The following is a 26,137-nucleotide window of genomic DNA, read 5'->3' as shown; positions in this document are numbered from 1 at the left end:
ACACCAGGGGCCGTACTGCGCCTCACCCCTATAAATAAGACGTCATTTGGACGTCATTTGACACTTTTCCACACTTCTTGGACTCTCTTCTTGAGTATTCTGGGGTTTTTGAGCAGTGTTCTGCCCTAGAATTCTCTCTGAGAGCCGATCCGACGAAGTTCTTGAGTTCTGAGCATTTAGCTTGAGAATTCGAACTAGTCGAAGGGAAATCTTTTTGATTTCCATAGTAAAGATTAATTTTTAGGGAAGGAGCGAGCGAGCGTGTAGTGGGAGGGAGCGCCAAAAAGCCTCCTAACATCTGTTTAGATATATAAAAGCACGCTTCAAGAGGTTTTTCTTAAAATCCCTTCTTTTATTGCTTTCTGATTGTCGCATATTTAATTTTGTCATCATGTAGATATTTAATTTATAATCGTTTATAATAAATAGGGGTAATTTAGTAATTTTACACTGTTATTTATGAAATAATCCGTCATAGGGAACCCTAATGGGGCGTTGTGGGGTGCTAACACCTTCCCCGCACGTAACCGACTCCCTTACCCAACTCTGGTTGTAATGGCCAAGGTTGATTTGCGAAAATCAATTGCCTTATCCCTTTTTCCAATGTTTTGAGTAAAACATTGGTGGCGACTCCAAGAACCCTTCTTTTTGTGAAAACCACTAATCCATGGAGGATCCCGCTTGGGATTAACATGGATTGGTGAATCATTTAATAAAATTGTTAGTTCGATGAGGTCTCAGTTTGAGAATAAGTCGTTCTAACAATCCATCATCTTTCAAAACTATAAAAACGAGTCCGACCATCGTCGCGAATGCCAAGGTCCGTTTCGGCGGGTGGCGACACTCCTGGACCTGCAAAGAATCACAACAAAAAAGGTTAATGGTGGCTGCCTCACAAGGCGAAAGGAATGGTCACTCAAGTGAAGGAAGTTTAGGAGAAGTTTTGGTCACTAAATTAGGTCAAATTTTTAGGTCTTAGTGTCCAAACTTTTCCTAATCTTTGTTGAGCAATGCTTGATCCTTGAGCAAGGATTTGAGGCCACTTCCAGCACAGGAATTTATTGAAAGAAAACTAGACAAGCAATAAAAGCACAATTTGAAAAGCTTATACCAAAATTAAGAGTAATAGATGTATATGACAAGACTCAAAGAGGTTCAACAAGTAAAACTGAAAATTAAGACTCCAAATAAAAGCTATCACTCAGAGAGAAGAGTTCCTAGATAGGTACTAGAATAGATGAACAAAACAAAAAAAATTTGAAGACAATTGGACAAGTATAGCAAAAGTAGTAGCCAAAACAATTACAAGGAATCAAGTAGGTTTTTCAACTTGTATACCTCTCGGCTTTTTCCTTTTAATTTTCTTTCTCTATTTTTTTTTAATTCTTTCTTTTTCTATCTTCAAGTTAAGAGTCCAGAGAGTATATTTGCCTTTTGTTTCAAATTTTATATGATTCCAAGCTATAGAAAAATGAGAAAACAAAACAGCCAAAAATTAGGTCAAATTTCAAGTAACTTGAGTAACTAGTGCACTAGTCTTTAGGTTTTTGGTTTGGATTCCTTTTGAACTCCTTTCTTTTTTGATCTTTTGAACACTTTAGGCTCTGTTTTATCTCTGTTTTCAGCCTCTAATTTTTTTAAAATTTGAATCCACAAGAAGAGTGCACTAGAAGTAGGTTTACACTTGAAATTTTGAGTCACAAAATTTTTTATAAGATTTTCAATGGAATGTGATTTGAAAACTTAAGAACATAATAGAAACCTAACTCTAAAGAAACTTGCTAGGACTAATAGCAAATTATGAACACAATAAGGTAAAGAAAAAAGCACATATAGGTAGGCACAAAATGAGCAATGACCGAGACCAATATGTAGACACAAAAATCAAAATAAAACTAGGTTAAACATGCTATTCAAGGAATTGGCAACATGTAAGGATTAAACACAAACTTCTAAGACAAAACATAGATTCAAAACCAAAATCTAAATGCAATGCATGAGGTCCAATCACGGACACATACAAGAATGGAGAGACTCAAAATAAAATCAAAATAGCACAAGCAAATAGTTCCTAAACAAGTTGATTGAGGAAGAAATTCAAAAACAATCAACCAATGGATCTATGGAACAAAAAATGTGAGACAAAGCATATAGATCCGAATTGAAACTCTAACAAAACAATAAGAACAGCAAGAACAACACAAAATCACAAGAAGAAGACGGACACAAGAAGAAGAACTTATCTCCTTGAAGAACCTTGCTCTTGATACCAAAAATGATAGCAAACTTAGGAGAAGTGATGGATGATCTTCTCCACGGATTTGCTTAGGCCGGATCTTCTTCAATGGAGGCTTGATTCTTCAACTCAAGAACACTTAGAAGCTTAAGAACTCACGGATGCACTCAACCTAGAACTAGGAGGGAAGCATCCAAGCTCAAGCATCAATGGAGAGCACACTTCAAAGAGGAGGATTCTAAGGTGAAATCCTAAGGTTTTGAAGATGAACTCTAAGGGACTTTTGAGAGAGGAAACTCGGCCAATGGCTCACAAATTTCAATTATGATCAAAAGTGAATACAAAAGGTGAAAGAATGGCTTAAGTATGCACGGAATTATGACCCATAGGTGCCTAAACTAAAGCCTCACAAAATGGCGCCTAAAGTTTGAATTCAAATTTGAATTTTGAATTCAAATTTGAATTTTGAATTCAAACTTTGGTGCACATGTCTAAGTCCGAAAATTTAGGTGCCAAGGTGCATTTAGGTGTGATTTGAGAGTCATTTAGGGTTAATTTGAGTGGCACATCTTCAGCCACCCATGGTGCTAAACATGTGACTCAAATGTAACTTAAATGACTTCCAAATTAAACCTAATTTAACCTAATTAGCATACTTTAGTATTCCTTGTATTTTCCTATTCTAATGACCTAATTACATTGGTCAAACAATTACAATGGAAAGGAAAAATTACAAGAATGAAAATGAGCCCAATATTGGGTACCAAAAGCCCAAAGGCCCATGAAGCCCAAAACTAGGCCCAACTAGCCTAAAACCTAAAATGCTACTCTATGTGGTCCAAAATACAAGACCAAAATATATGATACCTATACTAACATGATGTATACAAAACATATGAAAATAGCTATAACAAAATATGGCCCATGAAAAGTTCAACTTGGGCCTTCCCAGGCCCATCAGGCCCATTGGGCCCTGACTGGCCCAAACCTTCATGTCTAGCCAACTCCTCTTGGTTCTTTGAGTATGTCACCTCTTGCACTCCAAAGCATGATTCCATCAGTTCCTAACCACAAAAAAGGTCTAAAACCCTAGTCTAGAACGGGTCATTCCAGCACAAGAAGTTATGTGTTAAACTCAACTATGGAATGGTCCATTCTGGTTTAAGAATAGACCGTTCAAGATACGAAATTAACGAACAACGAAAGGGTCCAGAACGGGCCATTCCAGATCTGGAACGGGCCATTCTGGTCACTTCTAATGTCTATAATTAGTATACACTAACACTATTCTCGAGGCCAAAAAAATTCATCTAGAAGTCCATATAATTCGAAATCTCTCATCCTCTCTCTCTTTTTGTATTTCTTGAGATCTGTGCGGAATTTGTTAGTGTGAAAGGTTGGCACAAAGCACCTAAAGTCTCCATATTTGAAAATCTATTAAAGCTTATTAAGAGGCATTTCAATCAATCTTCTTCTCTTCTTTTTATTCCTCATCTCTAATAGATATTGTTATAATAAAAATAATCATGTAAACGTTTTAGGATAAACCGTTTAATTTAAATTTCAAGTATGTAACTAAAAATTAATAAAGGGGACTAAATATTTATATTATTAATTCTTATCGTGTTATATTCATCATAGTGTACCGATTTAGGACGTTGTAGGGGTTCTTAATACCTTCCCTACACGAAATCGACCCCAGAACCCAATTTTTGGTTATCGAGGCCATTATTGAATTTTTAAAACCTTTTGTTTTTCCAATATTTTGAGTAAAACATTGGTGGCGACTCCATAAACCTAATTTTCAAAACCATTAATCAAGGATTAGTCTGGTGTTCGAGCATTCCTTAATTGATGAAATTTTAATAGGATGTGTAAACCATAGGTCGCGATATCAAAAAATTTCGGGTTGCGACACCTCCTAATGTATGCACGTAGGTATTCTAACCCCCTTGCCCTTTGAGGACTTAGGTGGGGGAACTCTAGGTTTTGATCCACTAGCCTCCCTGATGGAATAACACTAAGGTCAAGAAGACCAAGAGGTGATATACTAAAGGAGGCAAGAGGAATGGGATAGTAAGGCCATTTTTGGACCTTAGCTCCTAGGTTTTATAGCATTTATTTCTTTATTCCTATTTTGCCCTTGTCTTTAATTTCCTATTTTACCCTTGTATTTTGGGGTATTTTAGTCATACAATTTATTTTACTTGTATTTCCAATTTTACCCTTGTATTTTGGGGTGTTTAGGACTTAGAATTTATTTTCTTTTGTATTTCCCATTTTACCCTTGTATTATGGGGTGCTCTAGATTATTAGGGTTTTTAATTTTGGGCTAGGGTGTTAATTAGAGGGTGACACATTTTTGGTGCTTATTGGGTCTATTTTTGGTGTTAGAAAGGCTTAGGCCCAAGTGGAGGGCAAAGGTTGCATGGTCTTATCATGCACCTAGATATAGCCAATCTAAACCCAAAGATTCCATCCTTGGCCACCAAGTTGCATCTAGGGTTCATTTGCATTTCATTTGGAATGCATTTGCCTACTCCAAATGCAACCCTAGATGCCTCCCCTCCTATAAATACCCAACACCCCACCACTTGTAAATACTTTGGATTATATGATATTGAGTGAGCCTTTTGTGCCTCAAAATCCATCCTTAGTCCCTAGGATAGTTTCGGCTAGCCTCCTCCTATCTCCACCCTTGGAGAGTAGGAAACCTAGAGTGGCCTCCACCTACCTTGGAGTGAGCCAACTTTGAGCACCCAAACACCTCCACCCTAAGTGCTTCCGCCCAAACACCATCATTTCACGCCAACCTCCTTTCCTTCACCATATATCCTCCTTTTGTCCACCTTGTTGAACCTAGATCAAGGGCAAGGCTTCCTCTCCTTCATCCCTACATCATTTCATGGAGAAGGAACCCATCAAGTGGTATCAGAGCCAAGGTTCTACAAGGGTAACATCTAATCTTTTTGTGTCTCCTTTGAGTCTTTTGCTTTCGGTCACTTTCCTTCTTCTTGTTTTCTTTGTATGGCCGAATAGCTTTGGGGTTCACACCTTGTTCTTTGTGAGCCTTCCTTGCAATTTTAGGTTCCATTGTTAGGTTTACCATGCTTTTCTAAATTTTAGGTTGAGTCTCACATGAAAATGCCATGAATATGCTTTTTATTTTTGAATCCACCTAAAAGTTTTGTCTTTGTATGTTTCCTATAATTTGTCAACAAAAATTTCCATGTATGTGCCCAAACACTTTGCATGACTACATGATCAAAATATATGCCATATTGCATGATAGTGGGCGTGACATTTAGAAGCTTTTTAGAGGTCATTCATGCATGCTAAATAGTCCTAGCATGTTCCTTGTAATTTTGAGTTTCCATGTGTGAAATGCTTCCTTGCACATGCATATAACTTGCTGCCCACTTTTCCTTTGCATTCCACTTGTTTTGGTTAATTTTGTATGCTTAAAGGAACCCTAAAAGAATCTAAGAGGTGGCTGAAAAAAAAAAAAATTGTGCAAACAACTTGTACTAACTTGTACAAAACAATTTCCACTAAAAAGATTCCTTAAGGTACCTCTAAGAAACCGCCACTTGTCATCACTTCCTCTCCTAAAGTTTAACCTAATTTTTGACCATCCACAAGTGCAAAACCTAAGCAACATTTGGGCTTAATTTAACAAAAAATTTCGGACCCAAGACATATAAAAGAAAACATTGCCGTGAAAAGAAAGAAAAAGACTAGAACAAAAAAAAAATTCTTGGACCAAAAAGGACTTGTTGCTAGACTTGTGGACTTGGACCAATACCTATGCATTTGGGAGTTGGACTTATGACATTTTGACCTTAATTTGGGACCTTTGGCTGGACCGAAACATATAAAGGACCTAATCAAGTGGACTAAACACTAACCTAATTCTAGTGCCTTTCTAGGATTACTCTTTGAGTGCTTCCTTTCTTTGATTGAGTCTTAATTTTTTTTGCTTGTCTTTCTTGGCCTCTTTTTTTTTGTCTCCATAAATTCTCTCTGAGTTTATCCTTTCCTAATTGTGCTTTTCAGTTTTATTTCTTGGACTCTTGCTTTGGGTTGGTTTCATTTTGATTGTAGGTGAAAAACCACTCTAGTCAATTTTCATACCTTTGGTGGATTTGAGTGGAGGGGTGAACCGAATCCAAGCCTAGCCTTTGGAGGGACTTACACCACACATAAAGGAGTGAACAAACACTTGGAGAGGTCTAACACGTTTGTTCATTGTGAAGGAACCCAATTGGAGGAGTTTGAAGACTTAAATTCTTGTTTTTGTATAATTTTTTGCTTACTTTTCTCTCTCGGCCTCTTTGTTGTTTTTGGCCTTAGTTTCATTCTTTTGGTTTGTAATTTGGCCATTTCTAAACCTCTTCAACTTGGTTTTAGTTCGTGTAGTTGAAGGTGATTTGAAAACCTTCACCTAGGACCTCGACTAGAACATGTTTTAAGTGCTTTCCTTTTGCATGTTTTAGAGCTTTTGGTAGTATAATTGTTTAGGCTTTTATCTTTGTCTTCAAATTCGTTTAGAAGGCTTGCTATTTGCCTACTAGGGGTAACGTGCACACACACACTTTATTGTTGTGCCAAATTGTTTTGTAAGAAAAGTAGAAAAGACTTAGTGATTTTTACTTGATAGGGCTTGGTTATTAAGTGATTCTTTGTAGTCCACCTCCCCTTGAAAGTTCACTTTGTACACTTAGGCCTTTTCCTACCTATCTTGCACTTTGAAAACCTTTTGTGAAAACCATTTTTTATCACTCACTCTTTGTGAAAACTTTTCTAACCCCTTTGAAAACAATTTGTGAAAACCTTTTTCTTGATCAAAGATGAGTGATCATTTTAGTGCACATGGTCATAATTCTTGTAGTACTAGGTATAGTGTTAGGGATGAACTTAGGCAACTCAAGGAGTACCTAAAAAAAATATAAAAAGAGAGGAAGAATTAAGACAAAAAGAAAAAGAGTTTGAAAAGAATAATGAGGAAATAAGAAATTTACTTGCAAAGTTGGTAGAAACTAGTGGATCCAAACCTAGGATTGTTCCAACTAGATCTCAAATAGGAAAAGAAGTTAGAGTCCCTAGGAGTATGCATGAGGAGGAAAATACAAAAAGAGAGGAAGAACTTAGAAGAAAAGAAAAAGAAAAGAAAATAGAAAAGAAAGAAAAAATGAAGAAAAGCATAGAAAAAGTTCAAGAGTGGTTAGAAAATGAAAAACAACAAACACTCTTAGAAAAGAGTAAGGAGGATAATGTTTCCTCCAAAGGGCTTATGCTTGAAGAGAGTCACTTTCCCATTGAAAATGATTTAAAAGAAACTCTCTTTATTCATCAAGACCTCAACTCTTTCTCCCATTTTGCCACTAGTCATGAAGTGGAGATTCAAAAACAAACCCTTTTTAAAGAAAAAGAATCTCAACTTCAAGATTTAGTGAAGAAGAAATGGACTTCACTTAGTTCCACTTCTTGTGCTACTTCCTTGGTGGTGCCCAAGGTAGATAGCCTTCCTTTGTGTAGGACTTTTCCTACCTTAGTTGTGTCAATAATGCACCCAATTTATGGAATATATTATTTGTTGGATATAACATATGAACCTTCAAGGTTCCTTGTAACAAATTCTTTTCATAACTATCCAACAAATAATATAATCCAAAATTGCTTAGGAAATTTTCTAGTTGTATTTCCTTTGTTTTCTAGGAAATGCATAGGTTACCACATAGGGTACTTTAGGCAAGATGTTCTAGTTTTTAGGACTAATGCATTAGTGTGCTATAGTTTTAGTCTTTTTACCTTTTTAGGTTTTAGTTATACACCTAGACTTCATCATGGGAAGGATCCTATCCTTAGCATTAGGGAGTCTAGTATTTTTAGTTTAGAAAATCTTTCTAACATTTTTAGTGGCACTCCTCTTAGGATGCAATTTCCATCTATATCATATACTATTACCTCTCATGCTTACTTTTATGTTTTTGTTGGTCATGACGTCCACCATAAAGAACCTCTTGATTTGAGGTCAAATCCTTTTCAAGAGGGAGGGAATGATGGAATAACACTAAGGTCGAGAAGACCAAGAGGTGATATACTAAAGGAGGCAAGAGGAATGGGATAGTAAGGCCATTTTTGGACCTTAGCTCCTAGGTTTTATAGCATTTATTTCTTTATTCCTATTTTGCCCTTGTCTTTAATTTCCTATTTTACCCTTGTATTTTGGGGTATTTTAGTCATACAATTTATTTTACTTGTATTTCCAATTTTACCCTTGTATTTTGGGGTGTTTAGGACTTAGAATTTATTTTCTTTTGTATTTCCCATTTTACCCTTGTATTATGGGGTGCTCTAGATTATTAGGGTTTTTAATTTTGGGCTAGGGTGTTAATTAGAGGGTGACACATTTTTGGTGCTTATTGGGTCTATTTTTGGTGTTAGAAAGGCTTAGGCCCAAGTGGAGGGCAAAGGTTGCATGGTCTTATCATGCACCTAGATATAGCCAATCTAAACCCAAAGATTCCATCCTTGGCCACCAAGTTGCATCTAGGGTTCATTTGCATTTCATTTGGAATGCATTTGCCTACTCCAAATGCAACCCTAGATGCCTCCCCTCCTATAAATACCCAACACCCCACCACTTGTAAATACTTTGGATTATATGATATTGAGTGAGCCTTTTGTGCCTCAAAATCCATCCTTAGTCCCTAGGATAGTTTCGGCTAGCCTCCTCCTATCTCCACCCTTGGAGAGTAGGAAACCTAGAGTGGCCTCCACCTACCTTGGAGTGAGCCAACTTTGAGCACCCAAACACCTCCACCCTAAGTGCTTCCGCCCAAACACCATCATTTCACGCCAACCTCCTTTCCTTCACCATATATCCTCCTTTTGTCCACCTTGTTGAATCTAGATCAAGGGCAAGGCTTCCTCTCCTTCATCCCTACATCATTTCATGGAGAAGGAACCCATCACTCCCCTCCCACAACTAACCTTGCAAGTAATTGTCTTATTTCCTCATTATTCTTTGCATTCTTCTTTTCTCTTTTTCTAAGTTATTCCTCTCTTTTTAGATTTTCCTCCTCTTTTTTTTCTCAAATACCATTTTAACTCTCTAGGTTCATCTCTAAAACTAGGCCTAGTACTACAAGAATTATGACCATGTACACTAGAATGATCACTCATCTTTGATGAAGAAAAGATTTTCACAAATTTGTTGCAAAAAATTTGGCACTAAAAGTTTTCACAAAGAGTGAGTGATAAAAAGTTTTCACAAAAAGTTTTTAAGGTGTAAGAGTGGTATAAAAAGGCTTAAGTGTACAAAGTGAACTATCAAGGGAGGTGGACTATTAAGAATCACTTAAAAACCAAGCCTTTTCAAGTAGAAATCACTAAGCTCTTTTACACTTTTCTTACAAAAACAATTTTGCACAAGAATTAGGTGTGTGTGTCCATGGTCCCTCTAGTAGGCAACTTGTAGCCTTCTAAAACGAAACAAGTAATATAAAAGAACCTAAAAATTATACTACCAAAGCTATAAAGCATGAAAATAAAGCAATTAAAGCATGTGCTAGTCGGATTTCCTAGGGTGGGAGCTTCAAGTGACCTTGGTGGTATTCAAGCCACTCCCACAAGCACTAGTCGAATTACCCTACAACTACTAGGTTTAAAGAGGTCAATTACAACCCAAAAAATCAAAGAAACAAAGGCCAAATACAAGTGGCCAAAAATTTCATAAGAAAGAAACAACTAGAAAATTCAAGCCTTCAAGCCTCCAATTTGCCTTTACAATGAACACCCAAGTTAGTCCTCTCCTTGGTGTTTGCTCTCTTAATTTTGTGTGATTCTCCAAAGAACCTTGGACACAATTTGGACAGCCCCTCCACTCAATCCACCAAGAGAGTGTATGGTGTTTAGAAGCTTTCCTCACCTAGGCCAAGAAGAAACCAAAACCAAGAGTACAAGAAGCCAAGGAATAAAAACTAAAAAGGCACAATTAAAAAGGCTAAACTCAAGTGGAGATTGATGAGAGAAACTTAAGAGTAGAAGAAAGACTCAAAAACTAAAATTAAGGCATATTAAAGAAAGGCAAGCACACAAGAGAATTAGTCCTAGAATGACACTAGAATGGAATTCAACAAGTAGGCTTAAAAGAAAGTAATGTACTTAACATGTTTGATTAAATGTCCCATTCGGCCATTAAGCATTGTTCAATAGTCCAAGAATGACTCCAAGTGCCAAGGTGTGAAAATTGGTCCAAAATTCCACAAGTCTAGCAATGGTTTGCTTTTCTCCTTTTTTTATTTTTTTTATTTTGATCCTTTTGTTCCTTTTTAGACTTGACTAGGGTGCGGTTTTGATGTTCCGAAATTCCAGCCACTCTTTCTTTTTTCTTTTTTTTTTATAAATTTATATTTGTCCTTTGCTTGATTTTTACACTTGTGTTTGTTAGTTTGATTAGCAAGTTCTTGGAGTATCCTCTTAGTAACTTTCAATAGCTCAATGAGACAAGATTTGAGTGTTTTTATTAAGATTTTAATGTGCAATGTCCAATAGAAAAATTATGCACATAAAAGTTACTTTCATGCTCAAATCATCAAACACCTTATAGGCATGTCAAGTGCACAAGAAATATTCAAGATTATTGGAAGGGCTGAAAATTTTTCAAGCAAGAATGTGCAAAGAATTTAATCACACATGACATTTAAGTGATGTAGAACATGCTAGAACTAATTAGCATGCATGATTGAAAGGTTCACGACCATTTCATCAAACAAGTGGCATGCATGTCATTTTTTTTATTATTTCAATGTTTAAGCATGAATACTTGGAATTTCTTTCAAGGTTTCAAAAGAGACAAGCTTATGACAAAACCGGATGGATTATAAAATAAAAAAAAACATCATTATATCATGCAGCCAAATTTTTCGAGCAACTCAAATTTAAAAGAAAAATGGTAGGAACCAAAGCAAAGAAGCCTAAAGCACCAAGATGATTCACAAGAATGAGAATGGCATGAATCAACACATGAAAGAAGAAATATGGATAATGAAAATATGACCAGATGATGACTCATTTAAGCACAACTTAAAAGACAAACAAGAAGACTCAAAGACATGACCGAATTTGTAAGATACTAAGATGTTACCCTTGAAGAACCATTGGCTCTAGATACCACATGATGGCATCCTTGCTAGCATTGATGGAGAAAGGTTGATCAATGAGAAGGAAGCCTTGAATTCTTGGATCAAAGCTCTTTAAGGGATGTCTTTGATGGAGGGAATGGACAAAAATAGAGAGTGGAGGTTAAGTGTTTGATGGAATGTTTGAGAAGGCACTCTAGGTTTGGCTCACTCCATGGGTGATGAAGGCCACTTCTAGGGTTTACTCTCAAGGAAAGAGATAGGGATGGTGGTGGCCGAATTATCCAAGGGAGACTAAGGAATCATATAAAGGCATAATGGCTCTCTCTATATTCAACATCCAAAGTATTTACAAGGAGTGATGCTTAGGGTATTTATAAGTGTGGGGTGACATCAAAACCCTAGGGAAGTGTGATGGCTAGGTCATCATTGGGTGATCATTCCTTCACTAAATGGGAAGGAAATGCACATCAAATGACACCCAAATGAACCCTAGAAAGGCACTGCCCACTTACCCTAAAACTGGGATTTTTTTGGGTTAAGCTAGGCTACATCTAGGTGCATGATGGGAGAATGCAACCTAGGTGCCCTTCCACTTGGGCCAATGCTCTTCTTAGCCCAAAAGACCCATTATTGTCACGACCAAACATTTATATCACCTAGGAAATAAAGTCGTAACTTCTAAGTGCCCTAAAATATAAGGGCAAAATAGGAAATACAAGGAAAATAAATTCTAAGTCCAAAGCACCCCAAAATACAAGGGTAAAAATGGAAAATAACTTCATATAAAATAAACCCTATGCGAATGAGGCTTAGGAGAGTAATTAGTACTCTATGATCAAAAAGAGGGTGTCCCTTGGTGTGTGAGCTCCCTCCTCCTCTTCTACTCTCTTACCATGGACCTAGTGATGGGGACCACATGTGTCTTCAAGGATGGTCCTCCATCAAAAAATCTCCTTCTCATGACAACCTTCATTTTTTCCCACGTACAAATAGGCCTTTCTCCATTTCTGCACCTGTTAATCACAAATTGATCCCACCAAATACTAGCATAATCAGTAAATTCAACAATAGCCAGTTTTACCTTTTTCACCTCTAAATAATTATGACAATCAAACACATGCTCAATCTTTCTCTCCCACTCCAAGTACACTTTAGGATCATTCTTTCCATGAAATGTTGGGTGAGTTGGATGTGAATGAGAGAGCCAAGGCTCCAAATTTGAATTTCAAATGCAAATTTGGAAAACTAGGGTTTAAAGTGACCATACCATGGTTCATGTTAAACTCTAGTTAACCTAACTTCTCCCACAAGCTTCCCCACTCTTATAAATACCCTACACACTTGTAGTTGACCACATTTTGATGATATATGATTTTCACTTTAGAGAATTCTCTCAAAGAGTCCTTAGAGCTTTAGATAAATTCTCCCTCCTTAAGCACCTTCACAAAGGAATCTTTCCTTTATGCTTTGGTGTTTCTTCTTCCTTCTTAGGAAGACATTATCAACCACGGATCCAACTTCACTACAAGAAAATGACGATTTTGTAGCAGTTATATGGCCTACATTGCGACAGTTAGAACTGCCGCAAAGACACCATTGCGACGGTTCACCAACTGTCGCAAAAATATCTGTCACGAGTGAATTTTGCAACGGTTACCAGAACCGTTGCACAATCCGTCGCAAAATTGGAATTGTGACCCTTACAGCACCCGTCGCACTAACTGCCTCTAAATCAGTCACTAAATATTTATTTTTTAGACGTCTCAAATTCGATTTGCTATTCTTATAAAGGATTCTATTTCACAATACTTCACTTTTTAGCATGTTTTGTCCTTATTTACACAATTTCTGGGAAACTTCCCAGAAGGTCACCCATCCCTGTATTACTCCAAGTCAAGCACACTTAACTGTGAAGTTCTGATGAGATAAGCTATAGAAAAGCAAATACATATTGTCAGTATAAGTAATACAAATTAATTCATTTAAGTCATTCTTAACTATACAATCTCATACTTATATTATCTTTGGATCCCTCTCATTCCGGTGTGTCCGAACCGTTATAAATATATAATAATTATATTATTAATAGTAATTATATTGTATTTAATTAATCTTTATTTATATATATACTTACTTTTATAATTAACAATCTACTTATTTCTATTTAAAATTAATATTATGATATAATTTAAATTATTTATTATAAATTTAAAAGTTTAAATAATAATTTATATATTTTAAAATGACAAAGGTTATAATAACACCGGTGTAACTTTTACTAAGTATTACACCGCTTAATAATCTTATATTAAATGTGAATTTTGTAAATCCAACTGTTGGATTGAAAGTTCATATCACTTTATAGGTTTATATCAAATTTTGTTAAAATTGAACAACTTAAAGGTAATCAAAGCATTCATATTTTAATATATTTTGAAATGTATATATTCGTCAATTTTGTTTTACAAGAATGAAGTATCAAATCATTTTGAATTAATATAAAATTTTGTATATATGATCTAAGAGTAAAAAACTTTCAATATAACGGTTGAATTTATAAAGTTATTGAGCGGTGTAATACTTAGTAAAAGTTACATGATGTTATTATAACCTTTCTCTTTTAAAATATTATTTTTATAAATTAAATTTTATCATTTTAAATAAATTATTAATTAACTTAATTTATTTATTCATCTTAAATCTAAGATATAAAATTTAAAAAATATATTTATCCTTGCTTTATTTTCTAATCAATTTTTTCAATATTAATTATTAGAAAAATTTAATAACTTTTAATTTAATAATTGGATCGATAAAATTTAACTTATACCATGAGTTATTGAGTGGAGTAACTTTATTAAGAGTTACTTTGTGAGTAATTTGATTCTTCCTCTCTCTCTCTCTCTCTCTCTCTCTATATATATATATATATATATATATATATATATATATATATATATATATATTATCATAATTGTGTATCTCATATTAAACAAAATATATATAAAATTGTTAATAAAATATGTTTATTAAGATAATATAATACTTCCAAAAGAAAAATATTACTTTTGGTCTAATCTACTATTAAATGTATTTTTAATCCTAAACTTTATCAAATTTCACCGTAATTTTTGAACAAAATAATACTTAGTTTGAAACCATATGTTTTGAGTAAAACATTGGTGGTGACTCCAAGAACCTATTTTCAAAACCATTAATTAAGGATTAGTCTGGTGTTCAGACATTTCTTAATTGATGAGATCTTTAAAAGGATGTCGAAACCATATGTCGCAAGATCCGAAATTTTTGGGTTGCAACAAAAGGAAGAAAAAGAAGCAAAGCACACAAGGAAGATTTCCTTGTTGAAGGTACTTAAGGAGGATAACCTCCTCTAGTTCCCTTGGCTTTGGATTTGAGAGAGAATTTTTTTGAAATTGAAACTCTTCTATAACCCAAAGTGGGAGATTTATGCGCATAGGAGCCTTTTATAGAGATAGGAAACGTCGAGGAGAAGTTAAGTTAACCTAGTGTTTAAGTTAAACCATGGTATGGTTTACTTAAACTCTAGGCACCAAATTTGATTTGAAACATGGCTCTCCCATGTGCTTCCATGTGCTCTTGCATCTTAGACATGTGATGGTTGCATTTAGATGTGATTTAGGAAGCACTTGGAGTTGCATTTGAAGGATGCCATATGCACCACCCTTGGCCGGTCACATGGTACATCAATGTACTCTAAATGATTGTTAAATCACATATAAATGTAATACCACATTCTAGCTAGGCTCCATATCTAGTAGCCCAAATCAATTCTACACTACTTGGCCAAAATACTAGGTCGAAAAGAAATACAAGCCTTAATAGGCCTCAAATCCTACACCACATGGGCTATAAGTAATAACCCAACTCAAGAGTAGCTTAGATCCACTATCCTCAACATTGACCCAATCCTTCTGTATCCTCCTAGTCATGGTCCTAGTAGAAGGTTCCGTGGCCATGCCTTTGCCATAATTTACTTAGACATTAAAATGATATTTTTATTACTACAAGATGAAGTGTCAAAGAATAAAGTATAAAATTGAGATTACACGTTGGATGTAAGAATTAACACTATTAACAAAATATGTATATGAACAATTTGGTGTACAAGATAATATTATTATTAACATATTTTAGTTATTGTTCCGGCCAAAAGGTGGACTAGGGTTTTTTCCCAGATCGTTCCTTAGAGCCAGAGCATTGAAAAGTGTAATCTGCCGTCTTAGCTCTAGGGTTTTAGGTTTTATACTTTTCTGTTCATGGGCTTCGTGGGCCCCGAGATTATCGGGATTCTCCTTAACCGTTCTTATCTCGAGGCCGTGGGGTAAGTGGTGGTTAGTCAAGTCGGGATTTTACCGACAAGGCCCGTACTAAGGGACCTGCTGGGAGGAAGACGAGTGCCCCTCACTGGTGCATGTAATTGAGCCAGGGCCGGGTTGATGTACGCTGGGAAACCAGTCGGATATTAGACGAGTGGGGGGGTCCAGTCGGCATTTTACCGGGAAGGTACACTTACCTTCCAGCCTTGAGCCGGTAAGGCGAGAGGGCTTGTGGCCTGGGAAACCAGTCGGATATTAGACGAGTGGGGGGGTCCAGTAGGCATTTTACCGGGAAGGTACACTTGCCTTCCAGCCCTGAGCCGGTAAGGCGAGAGGGCTTGTGGCCTGGGAAACCAGTCGGATATTATTAGACGAGTGGGGGGGGGGTCTAGTCGGCATTTTACCGGGAAGGTACACTTGCCTTCCAGCCCTGAGCCGGTAAGGCGAGAGGGCTTGTGGCCTAGTCGCCGTGGTGAGGGTCAGTATCACGCCGAGAAATATTGGTATTAGGTTGGGCATTCGTCTTCCCCTCTGAATGGTGGGACATGTTGTCACGTAACTGTCCGAGAGGTGTCCCTTCGTGTTGCGTTACTGTGATATGCATTTATTGCGGGGTGGCTTTTTAGTGAAACGATGATATCAGCGCCACGTGTCCTGAAACGTGTGGGGAGCTTTACTGTTGAAAGTTGTAACGTTCCCAGCTTGCGCCGTAACTCTTAAATGCAAGTCTCTTCGTTTAAACGGTGCGTTTTCAAAAGGTGGATTTCTTGGTACGCTTCCCTTGCCTATATGTATTAGGGCCTTTCACTGCTTTGGTCTTTGCTTTCACTTCCTCCATTTTTGGGCTTTAGCATCTCCTTCGCGGTGGTTCATCTTTCTTGGTCCATGGTGGTTTGCGGCGTTCCGGTGAAGTTGTTGGGTGAGGAAGAGTTGTTGGGTGCCCTTAGGTACGCGTCTATTTAAACCCATTGGTCTTTTTGTTTTGCAGAAAAAGAAAAGAAAACCTTAGTAGTTGCTTAAGTTAATCTATTCATCTGTAATGGCCTCCATAAACTATAGGGAACTATGTGAGTGGGTTAAAGATGATGTCTTGCGTTGCGATTCTTGTATGAACTCGTGGGCCGCAGTTGATAGCTTCTGTAGTGAGCATGTGGTGTGTGAGGGGGGGATAGTGTGATTATTTGCGAACCCTGTGTTGACAGGGAGCCCGTACGCGTGATAGGGGCCTCCTCCGAGAGGTTCACCTTTTGTTATACTACCATGATTTCGAGGCTTAGGGTAAGGTGGCCCCTTTCTGAGTGTGAAAAAGGGGTGCTTCAGACACTGAATGTAGCCCCGACGCAACTTCACCCAAACAGTTGGGCGTTTGTCCGAGGGTTTGAGATTTTGTGTATTGGTCTTGGTATTTCTCCTACCTTAGATAAGTTTTTCTATTTTTTTGAATCTCGAGTGAGCAAGCGGACTAGTTGGGTGTCTGTTGGTGGGGTCAATGGGCGAGGGCTTTTGACATTGTTCCAGTCGTCCTACAAAGATTTTAAGAAGTCGTATTTTCAACTTCGTTGTACTCCTGGTAATGAGAGTTTGCTTGATGGATACCCTTTGTATTGGAACCGGCGAGCGGTATCCTATGGTGGTTTGTCATTGGAGAAGGTCGCCGAGGAGGACCGAGAGGATGTTAAAAAACTTTAGGAGCTCCAAACGATTTTCAACACCGCTAGGCTTCTAGACTTAGAAAATAGACCTGGTGAATTGAGAATCTATATAGGTAGTCGGTCTCTCGTCGATAACCCCTATCATTTCTTTCACTTGATCTTTGCATTCTCTTATAATGGTAACATGTGTGTTCAACTCTTGTGCAGGAAAAATGGCGAGCTTGAGCAATCGCGAGATGAGGAAGTTATGGAAGCAGCAAGAAGCTTCCAAAGCCGTCGAGATGGCAACGGTCGGTGAGAAGGCGAGTGGTGCGGGGGTCCCTCCAAAGAAGGATAGCGTCGCCGAGAGTCCCCTCAAACGTCGCCGGGAGACCGAGAATCCCATCACCCTAGTGAATCTCGAGACTGAGATCGGGGGAGAGGAGCTGGAAAAAGACGTCGAGGTCCAGTCGGTTGAGCGGACGCTGAGTATGTGTATTGGGGACAACTGAGAACCACTTGACCACAGCACCGACCAAGGAAAGCCTTGTCCTTCTGGGACGAGAAATTTAACCATTCGTCCCACATCCGCAATACAGATCAGCTTGAGGGCGATAAGGAGGACTTAGAGAAAATGAGCCCCTTTTCAATTGCGAAGGGGGTTGAATCTCTAACTAATCGTCTGTCCGCTTTGTCTCTCATCAATGAAGATAAAATTCGCGGAATGGCCCGAGAGATCAAGTAGCAGGGAAAAAAGATCAATTCCCTCGAAGAGGCCGTGAAAAAAGGGAAGGCGGATGCGAAGTGGGCAAAGTCTGAGAGGGATAAGTTGCTTGAGGGTCGGCGCGCCTTTGATGACGAGAGGAAAAATTGGGCTTCTGAGAAATCCATTTTGGAGAAGGAGCTTGAAGAACTGAAAATTGCCCGAGACAAGAGTGTTACCGCGGTTCAAGCTCTTGAAGCCAAGTTGTCCTTAGTGAGAACTGAAGTTGAAGGATTGCAGGTTGATCTTCACTCCACTAAAATGGATTCGTTGAAGAAATTCGTGCAGGGGTTTGACGCAGCTACGAGTCAAGTAAAGTTCCTTCATCCTGATATTGACCTTGAAGGCCTTGGCTACATCAAAGAAATTGTGAATGGCGAGCTTGTGGATCCTCCTGAAGACGACTGATTTTTACTTCAGCACATCATCCAACTTTCATGTTTTGTGCCTTTGGTGCGTTGTCACCTTGGAACTCTATTGTACTGCTGTTAAAACTTTATGAAGCTTTTTCTTTTCTCGTAGTTTCATTGTTGGTTATTCTTATATGCTCGTTCTTTCCCCGATTGTGATGAAAATATGAAATATTTCTAAGTTATATAAATCGTACCATACTTGAAAAAGTCATCCTAGTTTCGACGACAACAAAAATAGTAGATTTTTCTAAGTTTATAAATGAAGCTCGGTGATAACAGTCGGGAAAATTTATCTAAGTTGAAAAGTGATTCTCAATGCAAACAGGCGTCCAAATACCGATTAGAAAATTCTAGAATTTTTCCACGTTAAAAATTGAATAAATTGAAAATGAAAGAAACTAGTCGTCTAAAATCCGACTAGAAAAATGCCATAATTTTTCCAAGTTAAAAATGGCAAATGAAAGAAAATAGTCGTCCAAAATCCGACTAAAAAAATGTCATAATTTTTCCAAGTTAACAATCGAAAATGAAAGAAACTAGTCGTCCCAAATCCGACTAGAAAAATGTCGTAACTTTTCTAAGTTAAAAATTGAAAATGAAAGAAACTAGTCGTCTAAAATCCGACTAGAAAAATGCCATAATTTTTCCAAGTTAACAATTGAAAATGAAAGAAACTAGTCGTCCCAAATCCGACTAGAAAAATGTCGTAACTTTTCTAAGTTAAAAATTGAAAATGAAAGAAACTAGTCGTCTAAAATCCGACTAGAAAAATGCCATAATTTTTCCAAGTTAACAATTGAAAATGAAAGAAATTAGTCGTCCAAAATCAGACTAGAAAAATGTCGTAACTTTTCTAAGTTAAAAATTGAAAATGAAAGAAACTAGTCGTCTAAAATCCGACTAGAAAAATGCCATAATTTTTCCAAGTTAACAATTGAAAATGAAAGAAACTAGTCGTCCCAAATCCGACTAGAAAAATGTCGTAACTTTTCTAAGTTAAAAATTGAAAATGAAAGAAACTAGTCGTCTAAAATCCGACTAGAAAAATGCCATAATTTTTCCAAGTTAACAATTCAAAATGAAAGAAACTAGTCGTCCAAAATCCGACTAGAAAAATGTCGTAACTTTTCTAAGTTAAAAATTGAAAATGAAAGAAACTAGTCGCCTAAAATCTGACTAGAAAAATGCCATAATTTTTCCAAGTTAACAATTGAAAATGAAAGAAACTAGTCGTCCAAAATCCGACTAGAAAAGTGTCGTAACTTTTCTAAGTTAAAAATTTGAAAACGAAAGAAACTAGTCGTCTAAAATCCGACTAGAAAAATGCCATAATTTTTCCAAGTTAACAATCGAAAATGAAAGAAACTAGTCGTCCCAAATCCGACTAGAAAAATGTCGTAACTTTTCTAAGTTAAAAGTTCGAACCTCAATGCAAATTGTCGTCCACATCCCGAATAGAAGAAGAGCAAAATTTATCCTAGTTAAAAGTTTAGTTTGATGAAAACAAACTCGGTAGTATTCTGACTGCCATGACCGAAAGATTTTCAAAGCGGGCGATGTTCGTCCCAATTCCGAGTTGATATGATGAGTCCTCCTAGTTAGGGAGTCGCCATTGTTTGACCAGTCCGACTTTTGCCGACAAATCACGAGTTTGTCTTCGAGTTATTTATATTTGCCCAGTCGGACTTTTGCCGACAATCACGAGTTTGTCTTCGAGTTATTTATACTCGCCCAGTCGGAATTTTGCAGACAATCACGAGTTTGTCTTCGAGTTATTTATACTCGCCCAGTCGGACTTTTGCCGACAATCACGAGTTTGTCTTCGAGTTATTTATACTCGACCAGACGGACTTTTGCCGACAATCACGAGTTTGTCTTCGAGTTATTTATACTCGCTCAGTCAGACTTTTGCCGACAATCACGAGTTTGTCTTCGAGTTATTTATACTCGCCCAGTCGGACTTTTGCCGACAATCACGAGTTTGGCTTCGAGTTATTTATACTCGCCCAGTCAGACTTTTGCCGACAATCACGAGTTTGTCTTCGAGTTATTTATACTCGCCCAGCCGGACTTTTGCCGACAATCACGAGTTTGACTTCGAGTTCTTTATACTCGCCCAATCGGACTTTTGCCGACAATGACGAGTTTGTGCCTTTAAAATAAGACATGTTAGGAGTCAATAATAGAGAGCAATGAGATTGCATTTATTAGAATTGAAAACGTGGTGCCTCGTTAAAAACCTTCTCAGCAAAAACCCCTCATATTTTTATAGGGACAAAATACCGAGTTAGGAAAAGAGTGCACCTAATACAAATGGACAAAGAAGCTAGCTATAGTAAAAGCGCAAATTTGCAGCGTTCCACGTCCTCGGTATCAACCCTCCATCGAAGGTCCTCAGTCGGTAAGCTCCTTTGCCGACCACATCATCAATTTTATAGGGGCCAACCCATTTAGGAGACAGCTTGTTCTTCATCTGTGTTAGCTGAGCAAGCCTCAAAACTAGGTCGCCTACGATAAAGTCTCTTGGATTCACCTTTGTGTTGTATTTGAAGGCGGCTCTCCTATGGGCAGCTACTTGATTTATTCTTGCTTTTTCTCTTGTCTCTGAGATCAAGTCTAAATCAACTCGCCTTCCCTGGTCGGATTCCTCTTCAGAAAAAGCCGTAGCGCGCACTGAAGGCTCTGCAATTTCGATCGGGATCATGGCGTCGGTTCCGTACACCAGATTGAAAGGAGTGTCTCGGGTCGTTGAATGAACAGTCGTGTGGTACGACCATAACACTCGGGGAAGCTCTTCCACCCATGAAGCGCCTGACTCTTGCACACGCTTCTTCAAACCTGAAAGGATTACCTTGTTGGCCGACTCCGCCTGGCCGTTAGACTGTGGGTGTTCAACAGAAGTGAATGCCATTCGGATGCCGACCTCTTTGCAAAAATCACGAACTCTTGTACTTGCAAACTGTGTCCCATTATCTGAAATGAGCATTTGAGGGACTCCATACCTGCACACCACATTCTTCCAAAGAAAAGTTCTTACCTTCTTCGCTGAGATGGTTGCAACTGGCTCCGCCTCGATCCATTTACTAAAGTAGTCAACCGCCACTATTAAGAATTTCAGTTGCCTTATCGTAGTCGGGAATGGACCGAGAATATCAATCCCCCACTTATGGAAAGGCCAGGGAGATAGGATTGAATGTAGTCGTTCGGCCGGGGAATGGTGTAAAGCTGCATGTCTTTGGCATCTGTCACACTTTTGGACCCAATTGACACAGTCATTCCTCAAAGATGGCCAAAAATACCCGGCTCGGACAACTTTGTATACCAGAGCTCGGCCTCCTATATGGCTTCCGCACATTCCACTGTGTACCTCATTCATTACTCTCTTTGCTTGCGGCATGGTCAAACATCTTAAGAGGGGAGAGCTGAAGCCCCTTCGGTACAGTCTTTCGTTGATGACTACGAACCTGGCCGATTCCCTTTGCACCAACGACGCCTCCCTCTTGTCTTCTGGTAACTCCCCCCGAGTTAGATATGCGATGTACGGTCCCATCCACGAGTTAAGCTCTTCTTGGATGAACAGGACGTTCCCTTGCACCTGGTTTATACTTGGTTGTGCTAGCGTCTCTTGAATGACTGACCGAGTAGTTCCTGGTTTCTTTGTGCTTGCAAGTTTGGAGAGCAAGTCGGCCCTCGAATTTTGCTCTCGGGGGACGTGGTTAAGAGTGAACTCTCGAAAATTTTCCGATAAGAGCCTAACCTTTTCCAGGTACTTGGCCAGTTGAGGGTCCTTTGCCTGGAAGGTGCCGACTACCTGCCTTGTGATCAGTTGGGAGTCACTCCGGGCTGATAGGCTCGTCGCTCCCATTTCCTTTGCCAGTGTCATGCCGGCCAACAACGCTTCGTACTCGGCTTGGTTATTGCTTGCTCGGAACTCGAACCGTAATGATTGTTCCAATAAAATACCTCCTGGTCCTTCCAGGACGATCCCTGCTCCATTTCCCCCAAGGTTTGAAGCTCCGTCTACTGATAAGATCCACTGTGTCTCTTCGGTACTACCTTCATCGGCTGGTGAGGTTAGTTCCGTCACGAAGTCGGCTAGCGTTTGAGCTTTGATTGCTCCTCTCGGCTCGTACTTGATGGAATACTCTGATAGTTCCACAGACCACTTCATCATCCTTCCTGCCAAGTCGGGCTTCTGCAGCACTTGCCTGATCGGATGGTCTGTCCGGACTACGACCTCATAACTCTGGAAATAATGTCTCAGCTTGCATGCCGTGACCAGTATCGCCAAGGCTAACTTTTCTATCTTCTGATAACGGACCTCTGCTCCTTGTAAGACCCTGGTAACAAAATAAACGGGCAATTGTGAGTTACCTGTTTCCTGTACTAAGACTGTGCTGATGGCGCTATCGGATGCCGACAGATACATCAGTAAGGGGAGATCGGCCTGCGGTTTGGAGAGTATTAGCGGTGAGGTGAGAGCCTGCTTGAGTTCGCCGAATGCTCTCTCACATTCATCTGTCCACGCAAACTTGTCATTTTTCCTCAAACATTGGAACAAGGGGAGCGACTTGTTTGCTGCCTTCGAAAGGAACCGAGAAAGGGAGGCCATCCTCCCTGTAAACTACTGTACCTCCTTTACTGTAGTTGGGCTTCTCATACTGACTATAGCCAAGCACTTATCGGGATTTGCCTCGATGCCACGATGCGTCAGTAGGAAACCGAGGAATTTTCCGCTTGGACGCCGAAAGAGCACTTCGTGGGATTCAGTTTGAGTTGGTAGTGTGCTAGGGTGTCGAACGACTCTTGAAGGTCGGAAAAATGCCGACTCACGCTGGGCGACTTGACCACCATGTCGTCTACGTACGCCTCCACATTCCTTCCGAGTTGATCGGCCAGCACCTTGTCCATAAGCCTCTGGTACGTCACCCCTGCATTCTTCAATCCGAAAGGCATCACCTTGTAACAGTAGCTGGCCTGATCAGCCATGAACGTTGTTTTATCTTCATCAGCTGGGTGCATCCTGATCTGATTGTACCCCGAGCACGCGTCCATGAAACTCAACAATTCATACCCCGATGCGTTGTCGACTAGACAATCTATGTTGGGCAGCGAGTATGAATCTTTTGGACAAGCTTTGTTTAAATCGGTGAAGTCCGTGCACATCCTCCAATTTCCGTTACTCTTTCGTACCATTACCACATTCGCCAGCCATGTCGGGTATTGGATTTCTCGAATGTGACCAGCTGTCAACAATTTCTTTGTCTCCTCGGCTATGGCCCTCTTCTTATCCTCTCCAAACTTTCGTCGTTTCTGGATCACCGGTTTCGCATTGGGGTCGACCATTAGACGGTGACATAGAAAGTCGGGATCAATGCCTGGCATGTCGCCAGCACTCCATGCGAAAGCCGACACATTGCTCTTCAATACGATCAGCAACCCTTCCTCATCTTCCTTAGTTAAGGACACACCAATCTTGACCATTTTTCCCTCGGCCAAGCTAACTTCCTTCACGTCTTCTGCTGGGGCTGGTCGGGAATCGAAGTGGGTCATCCTCAGATCCAACTCGATTGATTGGATCCCCCGATCAACCTGTGTCACATATAACTGTCTCCTCGCCCTCAAACTGTCCTCGTAGCACTTCCTTGCGACTTCTTGATCAACACGGAGGACCCCAACCTTCCCGCTGGGTAAAGGGTACTTCAGCTTCAAGTGGGCTGTGGAGACAACTGCTCCCAACTTATTCAATGTCGGTCGTCCGACTAGTATGCTGTAGGACGACTGAGCATTGACCACCAGGTATCGGACAGTGATAGTCTTCATGTAGTCTCCCTGGCTGAAAGTTGTCTCCAAGTCGGCGTATCCCCTAGCTATTACCTGATCACCTGCAAAACCAACTAAAGTACCTGCATATGACATTAGACGGTCAGTCGGAATTTTCATCCCGACGAAAGCTTCCCAGAACATTATGTTTGCCGAGCTGCCCTGGTCCACCAGTACGCGTTTCACATTATAACCCATGACTATCGCCGAGACGACAATCGGGTCATCCTCATGTGGGGACACACCTTCGAAGTCGGCGTCTGAAAAGGTGATAGGAGGCCGAGATGGTTTCACCCGGTCCGAGACGGATAAAACAGACTGAGAGTACCTCTTCCGTGCTGCTGATGTCGGGCCCCCTCCAGCGAATCCTCCCGCTATAGTGTTGAAGTCTCCATGGACAGCTTGCTGGTGAGTCTCTGTACTCTTTCCTGGAGGATCTCTCGGGGGAGACCTCCCCTCTCGCCTCTCTCTTCGCGTGTTTTCTCCTTCACGCATGCGTCACCTGTCGGACGGGCCCTCCTCCTGCTTCCCTACAATGAATTTTTTTAAACATCCCTCCTTAATGAGGCGCTCTATCTGTCTACCGAGGACGAAGCAATTCTCGGTAGTATGCACGTGGGTCCGGTGGAATTCGCACAAATCAGTTTTATACGGTCCCAACTGTCTGTCAGTCGCTGCGGGAAACTCGAAAAGTGATGCACTGTTGACGTCATGCAATATGTGTCGCCTGGGAACATTGAGCGGAGTAAACTTCTCCTCTTCCCTGTTATGCATCCACTCGGCTCTTGGCCGACCGACATGATCGGCCTGCTGGTAGTTACCCTCCTTTGTGTTGTAACGATCGCGTCGCTTACTCCAGTCCGACCGCGGTCGGAGATGCTTGTTACTCTCCTTGTTACTGCCTCCTGCCTCTCGGCTCTCCGCTGCTCTCTTACTGATCTGCCCCTCCTCCGTCTTAATGTGGCTTAGTGCGAAAGCTCTTACTTCCGACATCGTCTGGAAATTTGCTCTTTCCAGCGCGACGTCCAATGCACCAGATCTCAGACCTTTCTAGAATGCAATGACAGCCATCCTCTCGTCCAAAGATGCTATGTTCAAGGCGACTTCATTGAAACGCTGCAGGAAGTCCTTCAACGACTCCTCCCGTTGTTGCTTGAGGTCGAACAAGTCCGACGTAATCGGTGGCTTCTTCTTGTTAGCGGCGAACTGTGCCATGAAGAGCCGACTGAAAATGTCGAAGTCGGTGATTGATCGGTCAGGGAGGCCGCTGAACCAATCAAGTGTCGCCTTCTTAAGTGTTCCCATAAATAGCTTGCAACGGACTTCCATGTTTCCCCCACATATTAGCATTTGAGCTCAAAAATCCGTCAGATGTTGACTGGGATCCTGCGTTCCATCAAAGGGTTCAATTTGCGGTATCCGATGATCCCTGGGGATGGCCTCGGCCTCTATGGCTTCCGAGAACGGCCGAAAATCCCTAGGGACTTCCAACATGACATTCTCCTCCACCGTTCTGGTACTGGCTTCTATCCTAGCCTGCATCTCATCCGCTCGCCTCCTGATCTCCTCGTTTTCACGTTGGATGGCCTCCTCTCTCTCCCTGGATCGCGCATTCTCCTCCCTTAAGCCATTGATCATGGCCATCATCTCCTCCATGGTTGGTGGTTGTGAGTTGTTGTTATTGTCGCCTCTCGCCATGGTAGGGTGTAGGTTTTTTGTGTTTGTTGGGGCGTAGGAAAAGTTTCACCGTAGCCCCACGGTGGG

The 26,137-nt window shown here is 39.9% G+C and overlaps 2 protein-coding genes across 2 annotated transcripts in view; one reads left to right on the top strand and one right to left on the bottom strand.

Moving 5' to 3' along the window:
* Positions 1-18,545, top strand: part of LOC145952118 (uncharacterized) — a 60,715-nt gene extending 42,170 nt beyond the window's left edge. Inside the window, exons 2-4 of the mRNA XM_083064344.1 lie at positions 17,164-17,313; positions 17,603-17,863; positions 18,163-18,545. Coding sequence (XP_082920470.1) covers positions 17,164-17,313; positions 17,603-17,863; positions 18,163-18,545 — 794 coding nt within the window. The remainder of the gene's footprint in view (positions 1-17,163; positions 17,314-17,602; positions 17,864-18,162) is intronic.
* A 4,715-nt stretch (positions 18,546-23,260) lies between these two features.
* On the bottom strand, positions 23,261-24,868 carry LOC109790825 (uncharacterized). The gene has a single exon (XM_020350063.2). It carries the CDS (start codon positions 24,866-24,868, stop codon positions 23,261-23,263), a length of 1,608 nt encoding a protein of 535 aa, XP_020205652.2.
* Positions 24,869-26,137: the final 1,269 nt, after the last annotated feature.

This window comes from Cajanus cajan, chromosome 9, assembly GCF_000230855.2.
Source record: "Cajanus cajan strain Asha chromosome 9, NIPB_CcT2T_4, whole genome shotgun sequence".
NCBI classification, from domain to species: domain Eukaryota; kingdom Viridiplantae; phylum Streptophyta; class Magnoliopsida; order Fabales; family Fabaceae; genus Cajanus; species Cajanus cajan.
This window is presented reverse-complemented; position numbering and strand designations above follow the sequence as displayed.